Raw genomic sequence first — 17,568 nt, forward strand, 5'->3', positions numbered from 1 at the left:
AGCCAGAGAGCCCCGGGGGGAGGCAGCAAGCAGCCGCAGGCCCCAGGCAGCATCTCCAGCCCCGGTCCTGCAATGACAAAAGCAAGGCCCTCTCGTCCTGCGTGAGCCACCTCCTCCAGAGCCAGAGCAGGGCAGGACGCTCCCTCCTCTTCCTAAAACTTGACCGTGTTCAGATGAAGTTATCAGCAAGGTAGGGTCTGGCTTCAGCTTTCCTGCTGGCCCCACTACACGCACCTCAAAGAGCCTCCTACATCCCCAAACACCACCGGCCCCGGCTCACAAAGCCACGCAGACAAAGCACTGCCACTACGCCGAGATCTGCATGGGGCCAGGGAGAAGGACAAGCCACAAACGATGACATTGTTCTTTCGGCTGGGGTGAAAGAGCAGAGTGAAACCTCCCCCAGGGTTTCAGCAAGCCACCTGGCAAGTGTCATCTCTCCAACTTGCTCACCGCAGTCTCCCAGCAGGAAGGGTGAGAACGGCCAGCTTCCCCACGGGACACACAGGGAACGGAGCCCTGCTTTCCCTGGATGCTCCCACCCAGGAGCTGTGCCTAGGTGAACAGTACTTCAAGAGATTCAGGCATTTAACACAACTTTTTTTAAAAGGTACAAATCTTTTAATAAAATTCATAAGTTACACTTTCCCAGAGAACAGGCTCCAGTGTATAAAGTGGGAGACAGGCTGGGAGGAGCAGGGGAAGTACCAACAGGAACCTCTTTCCCCACAGGAAAGAAGAAAGAAGGACAGAAAGGTTCCCGACAGACATTTATTGGGGGAAAAAACCAAACCAACAACCAAAACAACCAAACCAACAACCAAAACAACCTGCAAACAGTGGTCCAGCAGATGTAAAAAGACATTAGTCCATGTCCCTCTGTTCTTCCACCCTCTCACATCCTTATCCCCCAGGCAAACACATACAACAAGGCCTGTTTAGGTCACATATTTTAACAGATCCACGTAAACCTCAGTTTTCAATAAGAGTTGAAGATATGCGTCTTCTGTGGCCCAGGGTGCCAGCAGGGATTTTTGAGAAGCCAAGAGACAGCCTCTGCTCAATACAGGTCCTTGAGACTGCACCGGCCACATGTCCTGGCTCATGTTTGATGAAGCAAGCCAAAGGGGCTGGCCAGCCAGCCCCAGCCCAGAGAGCCAAGCGACAAGAGCCAACAGCACAGGTGGGTGCAGGAGGGGTGACTGCAGGCTCAGAGCCCTCCTGTCAGGGAAAGGCCAGCACACAGAGACAGAGCGGCTGAGAGTTTGACACCGAGATGAAGAGCTGAAATGAAGCTGCTTCCCCACAGGGGCTTTGCGGGGTCCCCCGCCAGCCAGGTGCCCTCACACAGCACAGACGTCTCTTCACTCCGGTCCCTCCCTTCAGCCCATAAGGCACCAGGGCTGGGCAGGCGACCAACCAGCGAGATTCCACTTCCCCGCTGTGCTGTGGAAGGGGAAAGATGGACACATAGAGAGGTGAAATCCAGCTGGACCAAGAGCAGAGGGGAGCTTGGCCACCTGTGTTTGCATGTGAGGAGGTGGTGTCTGTCACTCCAGGGCAGCCATGAGGAGACGCAGTTCCCGAAAGGCACTACCATGGCGACCTCTGAGCTCAGATTTGTTCTTGACGACGTTGCTGATGTTTTTCAGTTGATCGTAGCACAGCTTGCATTTCTGGAGCCTAAAAATAATTTAAAAAAAAAAAAAAAAAACAACAAACGCACAAAACCCAGGCAGACAGCAGACACAGCATGAATCCTCAGCTACTTAAGAGACGTGCTTGTTCCTGTCGGGCCAAAGATGCAACTCCAGCAGGAGAGAAAACAGAAGCTCTGCAAACGGCTTGGAAGAGGCTGAAATGTGAGCACGGCTCTTTAGAACCACCATGTATCCAGCCCACGTCCCACAGGCAAATGGCATCCACATAAGGGAAAAAAACCCTCCTCTTTTCCCCTTTGGCAATAAAGTCCGGGGAGGAAGGAGGTGCTGTTTTCAGAGGGCCAGTTCTCAGAGCAGAGCTATCCTGTAAACAAACTGGAAATCCAGGGCCCAGCTGACAACTCATGTGACTTGTGAGGTAGAGGGTGCCTCACCACAGAGTGGTTTTACTCCTGACATACTCACATTTTGTTTAGTTATGACTCAATACACAGTGACAGAGGGCAAAGCAGGCCTTGGCCTTTTCCTCAGAGCAGGAGGGTTTGGGGTTTGCAGACAAAAGGGAAGGCATGCCCAGTCTAGTATCAAAGCCTTGATGCTGAGGAGCAAAGCTCACCCAAGAGAAAGGCTGGTTCAAAAAGGGAGCAAGCGGAGGTGAGCAAGGGCCTCACCTCTCCTCTCTGGTGATGTCCACTCCGACAGAAGGTGGTGCAGCGAGGATGTCTGTGATCAGAGGCAGGAATCTCTGGAGAATGAGTTTCAGGGAGGTGCATCCAGTCTGCATGTAACTGAAAAACAAAGAGAGAATCAGGTCCCACTTGAATTTCATTCCTGTTGTCCCAGCACACAGCCCTCACTCACATCCCGTCACTGTGGATAATCTACTCAAACAAGCCCCCCTCCACCACCTGTAACCCCGTAAGGGGAGCAACAGCCAAGTACCAACACGCTTTGGTTTGAGTCAAGACTGACAAAGCGAGACCTTTCGAAAGGTCCTGGCATATACCCTGCCAAGTGGGACCTTTCTGCTCAAGAGCAGAGATGTCCTGCTGAGGGGACTTGGCAGGAGCCTCTCTCCTGCTAGGAAAGAAGGGCAGAAACTCCTTCTTAAGAGAGAGGCTGCATTTTTGCCACCTAATGACAAGTTTCAAAGAAATCTTCCAAGTGACCCCAAGGCCGTTGCAGGACTCCATTCCCCTTGTCCCAAGTCAACAGTTTCACTCCCATCAACAGCCCGTTCGTTTTACATCGATTTGACCCCTCCTGGCTGCCAGAGCTGCCTTCAATCCAACACACCTACGCCAAATCTCAGTATCCTGCTCTTCCTGCCCATGCATACTTTCCGTATCTTTCCCCCCACACACACTTGGCAACTCCATTGCTCTTTTCCAGGCGTTGTATCAGCTTTATACTGTACCTTCTGTGATTTTTCAGGATTTTCTTCCAGTTACAAAATACCCAGTGGACTTCTCCTATGAATATCCACATCTCGTCCCCCAAGCACACCATGTTCTTAGAGCCTCACCTTTCGTATTTACTTTGGAGTAGTTTCTCTATCTGTGGCAGGACTATAGGACACAAATCCAGCTTCCAGAGAGGCCTGAAAAGAAGAGGACACATTCTGAGACCACTTTACAAGGCTGATATGAAATAATGCTTTCTGGCAAAAAAAAGCACGCAAGTTTACTGAGCGAGTTCGCCCACTCCCCCTTGTGACACAAAGTGACAGGTTCCGACCCATTTATCGAGACTCAGCAGGATCACTCCGTGAAGCCCTAAGGCTTCGCTCTTCCTTGAGAGACATAATTTGACTACCGAAAAGGCCCCATACGACTGGCACTGCAGACTCGAAGATGTGACTACAAGCACGCACATTTCACGCTGCCGTGGCCCACTGGACACGAGGCAGGTACAATGCAGCACTCCCGATGCCCAGCCAGATGGCTCTCAAGTATTCCAGGGGCTGCCCCCAGCCCCCAGGACTCACACTTTTTGGTTGAGAATATTCAAGACGTCCACAACAACAGACAGATCGTTGAACGCCACCGCAGAGTCCAGAGCTTTCTGTGAGAGAAGGGGAAGAAGTAGTCATCTATCGCAAAGCTCAAACTGGCCAGGCTGATGCAATTAATATCAAGTGCCACTTTTCAAAAGCAAGGTAGAGGAAACGTGGAGTTGGCTAGAGAAGAGAAGATACTTCTCGCTTGAGAAAGTTTTTGCCACGTTTCTTTGTGACCATTCAACTGCAGGTGGGACATGGCAGCACTCTGCTGTGTACCCCTGGGGCCATAAGCTGTGAGAGCCTGCATTTTGTGCAAGAGGCAGAATTGGCCCCAGACAAGCCAAAAGAGCTGCGCAGCTGCTCCCCTTGGGAGCCTCACGTATCTCCACATCCTTGCCTTGATGTCACCGGTGTTCCATATAACCCGCAGGGTCTCCAGATTCTTGTGGCGCCTGGCGAGCACCGCACACATGGTCTCGTGGCCTTTCCTGATCTGGGAGATGGCTTCCTCATCCGTGAGCTCGGTCTGGCTTTGGTTTTTCACAGCCTGGAAGTACAGACACCAATGGAGCAGCAATAACAGAGCGGGATGGCACAGAAGGGTAGGAACTTTCTCTGGCCTGGGTTACAGCTGATTTTGGTGTATAGAGTGCCAGTAAATCCTGACTTCCTTGCAAATTGTTTGAAAAACATTTTCAAATGGAAATGCTTCATTTGTTCTGATTTCAGTTGCTTCTCTTCTGCCTTTTCTACTATATCAACCACAAATACGTTCGGAGCTTTGGAAAAACTCTCAAAATTAAAAGTAAGTTTTCAAAACCAATATGTTTTGATGAAGAAATGTTTTCATGCAAACCCTGTTTTTGATGTGAAACATTCATCTGAAATCAGCAAGTTTTATTACAAAGTTTAAGTCTTACACAATTTATTAGACTCTCAGTTTGATTCCTGCCCAAGACACGCTGGAACCACTGCTTCCTTTGCTCACATTTAGAGTCTGGGATCATCAGGACGCTCCGGTCCTTCTCCCTTTTTGGGACAGGGAATACCCTTCCTCAAGAGAGGTCAAGAGGCTTCCAAGATACAAGAGGCAAAGATTCCTGTGAATAATTATGTATGTGTAATGGCAGACGCTAATGTTCCAAACGAATCACTGTCTAGCATGTGGAATTGTTCAGTGTCTCCATCTCAGCCCTGGCTCTCTGCTTTGAGAACACATTCTTCAGGAGCACGGATCAACGCTGCTGTGTTTGCATCAGCCTGCTGTCAATTGCAATGGGGTCCAGCAACCCCGAGGTGCTAATTCCACAGGAACCGCAAGTCAAAGCAGTTGGGAGGCAGGAGAGAAAGCTGGCGGGGGAAGCCCCGAGGGAGAGCAGGAGGTAACATGTTCTCATTCAGTACTGAGGACTGCAGGCTGCAGAAAGCACCTCTGCACCTCGGAGAACCCCCTTTCTGATGCCACCCAACACAGACACCGGCTGGAAACTTTTGTCCAGGGATACTTACTGGTAGAAAGTCAGAGGCCTTCAGGCCAATGGGCTCATTCCTGGCTGCAGGAATCACCGACGGCTCTGCTCTGGTCGAAGGAGTTGAGGAGGCAATCGGTGGCCTCTGAACCGGATCAGGCTGCAGTAGAAATTGGGATAAAAGCTCTAGCAGCAACAGTCTGGCCCTAGTCCCATGTCCTTTTTTCCCCCCGACCTGCTTTCCTCTCGCAGTAGATTCCTAACGCAGAAGCAGTCTCCAATTTGCTAGCATAGTTTAAGAGGCAATAAAGTATCTCTCAGGTACACGTCAAGACATAATTAAGGTTTTCAAAGAACACGGAGATGCCCCAGCAGAAGTGCCAAGCTCTGTCGTTGTTATCAGCATCTAAAATGAGGGCAATGGGCCAGGGCCAGCCTGAAGGCTGAGAGAATTCTAAAGAAGCCAGTATAACGTATCCTGGCCCATCGGCTGCTTGCAATTTTGGTGACAAACTAGCCAAAATTGCAGAGATCTGGCACTTGGTTCTCTTCAGAGCACCCCAATTTTGAGATGCAAGGAGAAACACCACCGCAAGTCCGAGAAGCAAACCAAAGCAATAGAGCCATCACCTGTTGGAGGCTTGGCCTTCGATGCTACTGCTCAGGCAAGACACATGGCAGGACAGAGACTGGAGCTGTACTTTTACTGCTCTTCAGTAAAGGCATCAGCTTGATTAGAAATCATAAAGTCTCCAGCACTCTCATGTCTTTCACAGTGGGGGCGTGAACAGCTATTAACAGATCATACAGTACATACAGGTTCTTGCTTTGGCAACAGGCTCTGGACATCCTCAGCTTGGCTGGGTTTCACTGCTTCCTTTGCAGTTACGGGCTCTACCAAGACAGAGAGAAGTAGGAAAGCAGAAACTGATTGTTTCTTTCAAGAGAAGTTGAGAGCAAAGGTTCTGTACAGTTAGACTACAAGTAGTTGTTTCTGCAGACACCTAGCTCTCCCTCTTTTGGGGGCCATTAACCCCATTCCCACCAAGGGGTCATTTTCATACTCACCATCCTCAGGAGGTGCGGGAAAGGGCTCATTATTTTGAGGACAAGTTCGACCTACAAAAAGAGAGAAAAAAATAAATAAAGGAAGGAGCATCCAAGGCTACAGACTAGCGATAAGTCAGCCTTGGAGCTGGGAGATCAACAGCTCCACAGATTAGGGTAATCAGCGATGTGGCAAGCAGAGTTACCTCCTTCAGACCCTGACACTATTGTTGAGTTTAGCCAAAGGCTTTCAGCCTTCAGCGATGGCAGGGACAAAACTGACCCATGTAGTTCATTGTGGCTGTAGGAGTGTGAAGGACAAGAAAAGGTACTGTCACAACAAGTTGTATTAGAAAAAATTCACCTCCCACTAAATTGATTTACATAAGTAAATCAAAATAATGACTACTCCTTAGAAAGAGTATCTAGTTTTTCTCATTTACATAAAAATGAGATATAGGCATTACACTATGCCTCCTGAAGAACAAACTCTGCTTTAACAAAACATTTTGCCTTTCCTTCTTTAACGGAGGCTGCCGGTTTTATACGTATCAAAATTCTAAGCTAATAAAGATCCCGTAACACAGTAGTCCTTCCTACTCAGGACAGGAAGGCAGCATGCTTGCAATGGAGCTCTGGATTCTGAGCCAGGCTTCGATCAGATAGCACTGCGCCCTAGTAAAGGTGCCGCCTTCCAGCAGTTCGTCAACATGATCTGTCATTCAGTGTCCCAAGCACAGAATATTAAAGAAAAGTTTTCTAAACTCTCCCAGTCACAGGTGAAGCCTCTGTTATAGTAAGCCAAAGCTCACTTCTACTGAACCAGTTTAGCGCCTACAGCTCTAATCCAAACACCACTCAAAAGCACAATAAACCCTGGCACTGACTGAGAGTGTTCTTGGGCTGGAAGATCTCTTTGTAATCCTCTGGGTTCTGGATCTCAGCCTTTGATTCCTTCTCATCCCGGTCATCTTCACTGCTGGAACTGCGCCTCTCACTCTCCGAGATGTGCTTCACTCTGCTGTGGAAAAAGAGATGCTGTCAGGGCACGTCATATGGACTCTGTCAGAGAGAGCGAGAGCACTAAGCTCCTTATACATTTCCTTGAATTTCAAGATTTTAAGAAGCCAGCGGATTCCCTTACCTTTGTGGCTTGTTGCAGCTAGTTGAGGGCCTGTCATAGATGTGGCGAAGGGAGGACCCAGTGGGGGTAGGTGGCACAAGAGGCTTGTTGTCCCTGATCAGCCCATGAGGAACAGAATCCGACTTGGTGACTCTGCTGAGATCCACAACGAAGGAAGACACTATGCTTTTGGCAAAGGAAACTCCGATCTGCAGAGGCAAAAGATCACAGTAACTCACCAGGGAGCAGGGTGCACACCAGCCTTTTTGAGAACATGCAGTGACCCTGAGCAACTGTGCTTGAGAATTTTTCAGTTCAGTACTTTGGTTTTTTCTGTTTGAAGCTGCCAATGTTTTATGAAAGGCTACGATAAAATTTTTGCCAAGCACAGCTTCCAAATTCTGGTCAAACCAAGCCCCATTTCTTTCTGCTTCTCCAGAAGCCAAAGAGAGACAAAGTGGAGCACACAAAGCACACAATCTGAAAGCAAAAGCACACAATCTTTGTCTAACTGCTGGGCGCATTGCAAGCCCTGGCCACTTAAGAGTCTGGCATAAGCTTAAAGGTCAGAAGGCCTGCAAGGAGGCAGGAGGATTTTATCTCGTGTTTCACAGCCACCTCCCTCAGCTCCTCAGGAGCAGTGGCTTACCAGCTGGTTGTTGCAGATAGACAAGTCAGCTACTTTTCCCCAGTTCACCAAGACCACATCAAAGCAGCGCTCTGGCTCCCAGCCATACACACGCAGTGAATCCTGGAAGCCACCATACAAGCAGCAGCCATCTGGGTCGAAGAGCACACACCTGGGAGGAAGGCAGGTGGAGCATTAGGCATTAGCTTTGCAACCTTGCTCAGTCCCACAAGGAGCCCAGGGCTGCATCCCTGACTTCAATGAACACCTCCAGCCCCATTTCTAACAATGAACTCACTGATCTGATGTTCATCTGTGCAACCTGGTGGGTCTGCGCAACATCTCCAGCAGCCCAAACTTCTCCCCAGTAAAGTCTCTCTTTCAGGAAATCCTCCCTTCACCCCCACTTTAGTCTCTGCCTCGTACACTGCAGTAGGAATTCAATATACCTGACAGGAGTAGCCTCCCCTTCAATACAGCTCACAACTTGAAACTTCTCCAAGTCCCAGAACCGAACAGTCCTGTACACACAACAGAACAAAAATCATGGCTCATCCCTCCAGAAATATGCTGCAGGATCCAGAATGGAAATAATACGCTAATAGCTGGAATGACTTTTGCTGTTGCGCACATAAGATGGACCTACACAGAAGGTTAGCCTAACTGAGATCCCTGAATGCAGCCACAGATGCTTACAGGCTTTAGATAGGGATAGGTACTTAGAGGTGACCCAGAGCAAAGAGGACACCCTGCTAGCTGAGCAGGACTGTTTGCTGCTCAGACAGGACCTCAGCTCGATTAGTGAGATGCTTGAGGCTACCGCACTGTTTTCTAGTGTGCTAGAAGGTGCCATCAATTCTGGATGAGAAGGCAAGATCTCCATCACAGATGTGACGTGCTGCTGGCTAGATGTCAGGCTCTTGCAATGGCAGGTTTGAGCAGTGTGACATTCCCATTTCCCATGTTCCTAAAAGCAAGAGCATGGCGAAAGGGAACCAACATATCCCATTCCCCTCTTTCTCCTTCCCCTTATGTACCTGTCAGAGCTGCCAGAAGCCAAAAGATATTCACTGGGATGGAATTCAACAATGTTTACCGGGCCAGTATGTCCTGCAAACTCAAATATTATCTTCCCAGCAGCCAGATCCCATAGCTGGAAGAAGGAAAGAACAGAGAGACTCTTGAAAAGATCTAATGTTAGAGAATTCCAATACAATTTGGATTTCCTTGTACTGGCAACCTTCTGATGCTGCTCCTCCTCCAAGACCAGACTCAAGTTTGTCAAAGAAAGCAATGATCAGGGAAGGAGTACCATCCCAATCCTTTAAGGATGCATTTTTAATTTATTTTTTTTTCCTTTTTTTTTTTGGCATTCTCTTTTAAGTTTTCCATTTAATTGGTCTCCTAGAAGTTTCTGGTTTGTATTTAGAGACTGGGATAAAATACAGCAGTTCCACCCGTCCCCACAGATTAGATCTCAAAAGCAAACAACCAAAACTCCAAAAGCTCTGAATCCCTTTGCAATTAATTCCTCCTGTGCTCTAGTCTCCACTGAAAAATTCAGAGTGAAATGACTGATCAGTTTAGTTCATGTGAAGCTGAAAACAAAAATCAGTCCTTCACCCACATCCTTCCATACCACATCTAAAACAACTGAAGTCACTGCTTCAGTCGATACTTTTCTGAATTCCTTCTCTTGCTCTGCTCAGTCCTGACAGCAATTTTCAGACTGATAATCCTATGCAATGCGTATGATAACACACTCCTACTGAATTAACTGAGCAGCGCTAGAAATTGGCATGGTGAAGCAACGTGCTATGGACAACTCATTCTGCAACGTTTACTAAGATGACTGAGGCCAATGTTCAGGTCTCACAACTCCACCACCACCAAAACTTGATCTTTCACGTGCATAGTGCCAATGTGCCTGTTGGATAAGTGCATTCCAACACATGCCTCTTCTGTATGTTCTGGGCCGCTGGACATGATCCTCACAAACAGATAGGCCCCTGCAAAGCCACGGGGCTCAGCCAGCTGCCTAACAAACTAAAGGTGTTTATAAGCGAGTGCTGGTAACGATCCCAGCATTCCTATGTGCCACGAGCACAGAAAGAGGGTGTCACAAGAAATTACCTTTACAGTGTGATCATCAGCAGCAGAGGCTAACCATTTCCCATCAGGGCTAAAGCGGAGACATCGAACTGCTTCTGTGTGATCCTGAAACGAGAAAAACAGATAGTATTTTCTCCCCTCCACCTTTCTTTAGAGGGAATTCTAGCTTTCCTCTTTCAATCCTATACAATATAATAAAATAAAATCAAGTAACTGCTTCACAGACTCCACAGCTCAAAGAACACTAAACACTACACTGAAGAGCTACACCCATCCACAATAAATGCGTGTAATCTAGACAGTTCCGGCATCAGTTTAAGTACAGTAAATACAGATCTGGCTTAATTAATAAGAATCAATTTTAAATTAGACAGATTTACGGGGGGTCAGATAGAAGTGCTGTGCCACTAAGTTGGTTTCTAAATGAAATTAAGATACAGCAAGTTCTTTGGTTAGAAAAAGGCCCCTAGAATAGAACCATCTCAGTGCCATGGGGAGTTGCACGGTAACATCAGTCACAGTATAAAGAAACACTCATGGATGCTCTCTATCCCCCACTGAAGCCAACCAGACTATAGTACACTAACTCCTATGATATCCATTTCATATTCCCATACAGTTCACAAAGGCCTGCAGAGGTTTGCCAGGCCACTCCACAAATTGTGCAGATCTTATTTTCATACTGGAAAACTGGGAAGTTAATTGTACGTAATCGCTTTAAGGTTTGCTCACAGGTCCTCAACAGAAATCTTTCTCCCCTCTTTGCCTGAAAGCTAATGAAGCATTTTACCTTGTACCTGAAGACACAGCCTTTTCTTCTTACATCCCAGAGCTACAGGGAAGAAAAGCAAACAGAAGATATGCTTAGAGCAGTATGTGGGGAACCCCAAAGTGCCATCAGAAGAAGAGCTCTCCCTGCCACCGAGCTGACAGACGCTGCAGGAATGAAAACTGATTGAACTCCTATCTCCTAACCTAATTCCCCAAGTGAGAATCACTTCTGTAAGTTAATTCTTACTACAGCAGCTCAGTTCCTACAGTCAAATACCAGCCGGATGAAGCAGATGCAATCCACAGCAATCAGAACGTCCGCACTTGCGGACACCAGGTCTCAGCTGGCACCTTATTCGGAGCCACATTCCACAACAGAGGAGTCACACTCATGAGCTACCGCTGGGAAAATACATACACGAATTTCACAAGCACTCACAAATACACCTGCCCACACACAGGGAAATGAAGATGCACAGCATCTACCAACACACATTCTGGCACTTTTCAAAACAAAGATACCACAAGTAAAGAGGGCAATCTCTAGAGGAAGCTGGGTTTTACCTTAATGTTTGCGTCCAAAGAGCCAGATGCCACAAAGTTTCCAAAAGGATGGAAATCAAGGCTGCAGATACTTGCTTTATGACCAAGTAAGGTACGAAGAACTGGGAAAAGCAGGAGAAGCAGAGCAGAGAGAAGAAATAGGGAACAAATATTCAGTAGTTCATTTCCCCCAGACACCATGCAGAAGTTTAGCATGTGCTTAATGGTGAGGATCGTATGGCTAACACAACATACATTGGACAGGGTACATATTGTTTATTCATCTCTATACGTTATTTCATGGCAATGTTTCTGACTTTATCCTTGCAATGCAAAGAAACAGCAACAGAGGGCCCATGTTCAATGATCCTAATGAAAGTCCTGTCCTTAGGTGTGGAAACGATGACTAAGACTCCAAAGGTTTCCATTCTGAAAATAAAACTAAAAAGCCACACTGAGGTAGCTGTCCACTTGTTACAGAGAGCAAAATCAGCAGGGGGGAGAAAAACAGTTTTAGTCAGGAAGCGAAAGGGCCATTTGATTGCCCGCATTGTTCACTTGCAGCTATTAGACGGACCCTTTCCCAGGACTCTGCACCCTCATCCAGGTGCAAGTCTGACTTCCACCTCTTAGGTTCCAGTATTGACCTTGGACTCCTTCAATTGCCCCTTGCAAGAAGCATCCCAAAGACCGGGAAAGGATGCTTAGGACGCATGAGACAACGAAATGATCGCAGTGTTTCAGCAAGTCATCAACAAAGCAACACCCCTTGCAATTCTGGAAACCAGAAAGGACCAGTAGAACGGGCACACCATATCTCTGAAAGCAGAGACGAATGTAGAACTCAGCTTCAAGGAAGAAAAATTACTCAGATAATAACAAGGGCACACTCTCTCCATCGTCCATCATCTGGAACAACCTGATAATTCCCCTGGCAGAAATTAGCTCTTGAGCCAGACCTGGAGTGGTCATTTACACAGACATTGGCTCATAGGTCTCCTAATAAATTCAGCCAGATCAGTTACTCTGCTTTGGTAGAGCCAAACTATTTTACAACTGAACTGTCTGAATGACATAAGTGCTTTCTATTATTTATGCCATCTGCTGTTTGCCTTCTTAGCTCAGTCAGTGTAAGTGTATTTTCATTACACATTCTTTCTACGAACAAGTAGCAACCTATAAGAAATATTCAGTCATTTGATGGTATTCCTGCTTGAATGCACTCAAGTGATTCATGATACCTTTTCAAACTTGCTCTAGGATTTGAGAAAAATGCAATAAATAAAGCATGACTCAACAGTTGGCCTTTAAAGGATCAGAGCTCGACGAGTTCATAGCTTTTAGGATTTACTAAAAATTAGGTTTTGTCTATTTATATGGCCATGCAAGAGCAGCCGAGGAGTGTCCTCATTTAAGCTGGGCTAGAGTTAATTTTCTTCCTAGCAGCTGGTACAGCACTGTGTTTTGGATTTAGTATAAGAATAGTGTTGATAATGCACTGATGTTTTCAGTTGTTGCTAAGTAGCGTTTATACTAAGTCAAGGATTTTTTCAGCTTCTCATGCCCAGCCAGCCAGAAGGCTGGAGGGGCAAAACAAGTTGGGAGGGGACACAGCCAGGACAGCTGACCAAACTGGCCAAAGGGATATTCCATACCATACGATGTCACGCCCAGTATATAAACTGGGGGGAGTTGGCCGGAAGGGGCAGATTGCTGCTTGGGAACTAACTGGGCATCAGTCAGTGAGTGGTGAGCGTTGTGCATCACTTGTTTTGCATATTCTAATTCTTTTATTATTACTATTGTAACTTCATTCTCGTCATCATTATTATTAGTTTCTTCCTTTCTGTCCTATTAAGCTGTCTTTATCTCAACCCATAAGTTTTACTCTTTTTTTTTGATTCTTTGCCCTATCCCACCGGGGGCAGGGGAGGGGGGGGCAGGGAGTGAGCAAGTGGCTTCGTGGTGCTTAGCTGCCAGCTGGGGTTAAACCACAACAAGGAGAAAAATCACTTGAGGGGAAAAAAAGTAAAAAGTTAGAACCTAAGAATGAGAACAAGAGGTCAGCAAGCAGGGGATTCCTGGGCTTGTGCAGAATCTAATATACTTAACTTCCAATCTGATTTTGGATCCTTTTATTAAGGCTGACAATTTTAAGCTGAGATTCTGCATATAAATTCTATATGCCTAGTTACCCTCGAGATGCATGGAAACTGATCTGGAATATAGATTTCAACACACTCCGGTCAAACCCTAGAAACTAGTTCCTCAGATCAGTCTCCACAACACATGTACAAATTTCTGCTTGAGCATCCATACACAGCTCTACAGTCTCAGCAGAAAGGGCACAAATGCCCTCTAAGAGGGCTGGAAATTAAAATGAAAGCTTCTGTATCTTCTTAAGTTAGGAACCGTCTGGGTCAGCATAGATACTAAGCATAAGGATATCCCAAAAAGCCTGCATTAACAGAAGAGAAAACTCACGGAAACATACTTTTGGCAGCTTCCAGGTCCCAAACTCTAATGGACCCTGACTGGCACCCTGCAACAATGAGTTCCTCGCTCATATTCATCTGTAGGCTCTCAATGGGCGTTGTATGGTCTGTCAAGCTCTGCAAAGGAAACCACGAGTTGTACTCAACAGCTACAGACACAGCCCTGTCCACAGTGGCGCTGTTCATACTCCCTTGGTAACTAAAGTATTTAGCCATGAGCTGGGACCACCCGGTTGTGCCACTGGACTATTGCCTCATCAGCTACCAGTGTGGTAGAGCACCCTAAGGACCATCACTGCATACAGCACCGTGCACGTATCTTCGATGTTAGCCCACTTTCTGGGGCACACTGACTAATTTTTAAAGGATGCATCAACAGAGACATGATTAGTTAAACATTAGGCACAGATGCCCAGACAAGGCTGACACATGCTTACATTATAAAAATTATGCTGTGCAAGCGCAACAGCACCAGGTTTGCTCTAAATGGGTCTAATAAGTGTCATGAACTGGTTACAAAACTCAAAGCAAGAGCAAAAGCAGGGCTATTTCAAAACTTTCACATAAGCAAGGAGCCGTATGTTGCTGCCAGCAGTGGCTGTCACAGTGATAACATGGTGCTATTACCGAAGTATTAACTTGAGGCATAAGGTAGTAATTCACACGTATGCAGTTCCTTTCATCCTTGAGCATCTAAAAGCTTACAAATTACATAAGTATTTTCAAAAGGCCAGTATTTAATTCAAACACAAGAATATTTAAAACTAGCTCTAGAAAACCAATACCACTATTGCAAACCTTTTGCTTGTCAGTTAAGCAATATTCTATGCTTTTCTCCCTCCTCAAACAGGTCTTTTTAAATAGCTAAGCTAGCTCTGTGCCTCCCACACACGTACAGAGGCTGGGAATGCCAGCTGAAAGCTGCCTCTTCTGATGGGGCTTTCTTAGGATTTCATGTGCAACTGTCACTGCTTAGTGAGAAACAGAGCTCAAACTTGAAGCGAGTCACAAGGCTACTTGAAAAGTTCCTCTTCTCCCTCTTCCCCAACACGTAAACATCTGGAATGCTAACAATATAAACACTAAAGATGAATTTTGGAGGACAAAATATACAGCACAATCCTAAAAAAAAAAAAATATAAATCAAGATTCTTTTGATAAACAAGAATGGCATAAGTCCTCAGCAGCTCCAGTCGGTCCCTGCCTCTCAGAAACACCAGCTTCTAATGTCAGTCGTTCCCAGGAAACGCAGGAGAGGTACAGCTCTCTGCTCTCAGAGAAAGGGTACAGAGATACTTAGCCCTTCAACTTCTTCTCATGGAAGGCAATACTCTGGTTTCAAACTGTCATGCCACCACCAAGGGCCTCGAAAGACACAGCTTAACCATGCCGTACAAGAAGCACAGCCCTGCCAAAGGTGAGCAATTCCTTTTACACCCAGCAAATGAATGAAAAAGTAGACACATTCTCCTTCTAGCCTTTTTGATCCTACTTTCCCAATTTCTTCCTCACAAGGTTCACACTGGCTAGAGAAATGCCTTCCATAACACAACATTATTGTGGTGTTAATTAAACAAGTGACAAAGGACACTAGCTAAAGTTGTTTTTCCGTAACACTCGCTCAAAGCAAAAGCAATGCAGGAGAGATCTGTTACACATGTTTATGATACACTTTAGTGATCACTGCAGGGGTAACCCTACTCTTTCTAACGTGCTGCACCCAGCATTACTCTTCCCCAGCCTACAGGCCAGTTAGCAAACTATTCTGACAAACTTTGTGTTGACAGTTAGGGACTGCAGGACAAGTGGGAACGCATCCTGCTGGGGATGTTTCCTGCTATCGGGGCAAACTCCAGGGTATAAAACTGGCCCCTGTAGCTTGCACTATAAAACTAGCTGATCTCGTACCAAACTCTGCATTTAATTATCTGTAGTCTGGTAACAGAAAGCACAATTTTCATTATCTGAGCAAGCACTGGCCCACCTGAAGCAGGCAGCCATCCCAAATTCTCTCTAGAGCAGTGGTCTCACCACTTACCAAATTCTGACCTTATCTTTAGCTAGAATCCGGTCTCACCCAGCTTTGTGTTGGTAAACTCTATTCGTAAGTCCCACAGGCTACAACCCAACAATCTTTCCCCTCATCCCCCACCCTCCATACCTCAGAACTAACATTCCCATCCCCCCAAAGTTGAAAACAGGCCTGTTCTTACCATGATGCAGTTGGGCTTGTTAACTGACCATATGTTGACCCGACAGTCATCTCCTCCAGTTGCCAGCAGCCGGCCCGAATTTTTTCCCAGGACTAGTGAGGATACATTGCTGCTGTGAGCCACAATCTCTTCTGCACAAAAGAAAGCAAGCAGTTATTACAGACTAGTATAACAATTTTCATCCTATCCCTCCCAAAGGACTAAAAAAAAATTATTATTCCTCCATAAAAACTTTCCAGTTTCCAGTGGACAAGCTGCAGCAGCGCGTTGTTCAGATAAGAAGTCACACTATTACCTTGCTTAAAACAGTCCCTCTTGGCTCTGCCTGCTGTACTTAAGACATTTGCTGACCAAGCTTCACACCTCCAGTGCTCATGTCGCTTACAAAAAGCATCTTCTCTCACTAGCAGCAGCTCAGTAGCTGTTAAAGACATGCTAAATTGTGGCAAGCTGCTCACAGAAGCTGCTTTACCTTTGGTACCCAGGTGGGTCTCAATAAACTGAGCTGTCTGAGAAGCTGCACTCATTTGCAGCAGCCAGAGTCATCTAGCAAAAGGCCATCGAATTCCGTTCCAGAAAGCAGCAGCAGACTGTCCAACCTGCGAGCAACTGGCAGATTGGCAGCAGTACAGTTTGTTACCTTACACAGGAAAAAAAAGTCAGACTCGGCAGCGGGGATAGGTGGAGCTCCCTTCTCCGAGTTTTGGCAAAGGCTTCGCTATGCTCCCACTATGTAACACAGGTGAAACTTAGCAATGCAAAGTGTGAAACTGGGACAAAGGAAGGTTGAATATATATCTGAAAGGGCATAAAAAGAATAAATGCCATTGATACTAAAAGGCTGTTAAAAAACCGGGGGCTGAGGGGAAGCTCTGACAGAGGGCTTTGCAATGACAGAACTCCATGGAAGCCTCATCGTAAAGAAACAAGTTTGGGGCAAAAGAGAATCCAAGCGAGCATCTTTGCTTAGACATCTAGTTTTCACAGTGGATTTTTAAAAGCAGCAGATTCTTAGTTTCTCTTGCAAAGCAATTTCAAGTGAATGAGACACACGGGCCCTGCAAAGATCACCTCATCCCTCCTGCAGCAAAGAGCTGCGTGCACCCTCTGTAACAAGTGAGCAGCGACCAGGGACAACCCCAAATGGGCTACCTTGACCACTCCCTGCTGCAGCCTGGGCTCTGAAGGGGGGTTTCCATCACTCCCTTGGTTGTTCTTGTACTACATTAGAGTCACGGGGGGTTAGCTAGACTTTTAGGATAGCATTAGAGCAACTACCAGGCCGTGACCTTATAAAAATAGCAATGACAAGGCCCTACGCTATTTCACTATGCTGCTAAGTTTTCCAAAAGGATTTCCAGGAGTTAAAAATTCCAGTCAGCAACTTGGAAAGAGGGCCGAGGCACCCACCCCCAAGGCAGGGATTAGCCGGGTCCTATCGCAAACCGCCTCTTCCATCCCTCCTGCCAGCTGGGGAAACTCCTCCGCCTTCCCTCGGGAGAGC

General features: G+C 46.6%; 1 protein-coding gene across 1 annotated transcript; it reads right to left on the bottom strand.

The window, feature by feature from the left end:
• Nucleotides 1-1,550: 1,550 nt before the first annotated feature.
• Nucleotides 1,551-16,195, bottom strand: KATNB1 (katanin p80 (WD repeat containing) subunit B 1; the record flags this gene model as incomplete). Its single annotated transcript, XM_009702387.1, has 18 exons — nt 1,551-1,683; nt 2,333-2,449; nt 3,187-3,261; nt 3,649-3,725; nt 4,061-4,210; nt 5,173-5,292; nt 5,950-6,026; nt 6,201-6,251; nt 7,067-7,200; nt 7,324-7,511; nt 7,952-8,102; nt 8,380-8,451; nt 8,968-9,083; nt 10,064-10,147; nt 10,833-10,874; nt 11,378-11,478; nt 13,851-13,968; nt 16,065-16,195. Coding segments are annotated over 18 exons (1,937 nt in total), but the record flags the coding sequence as incomplete, so codon positions are not given.
• Between the last annotated feature and the right edge of the window lie 1,373 nt (nt 16,196-17,568).

This window comes from Cariama cristata, unplaced genomic scaffold (assembly GCF_000690535.1).
Source record: "Cariama cristata isolate BGI_N322 unplaced genomic scaffold, ASM69053v1 scaffold7136, whole genome shotgun sequence".
NCBI lineage: Eukaryota > Metazoa > Chordata > Aves > Cariamiformes > Cariamidae > Cariama > Cariama cristata.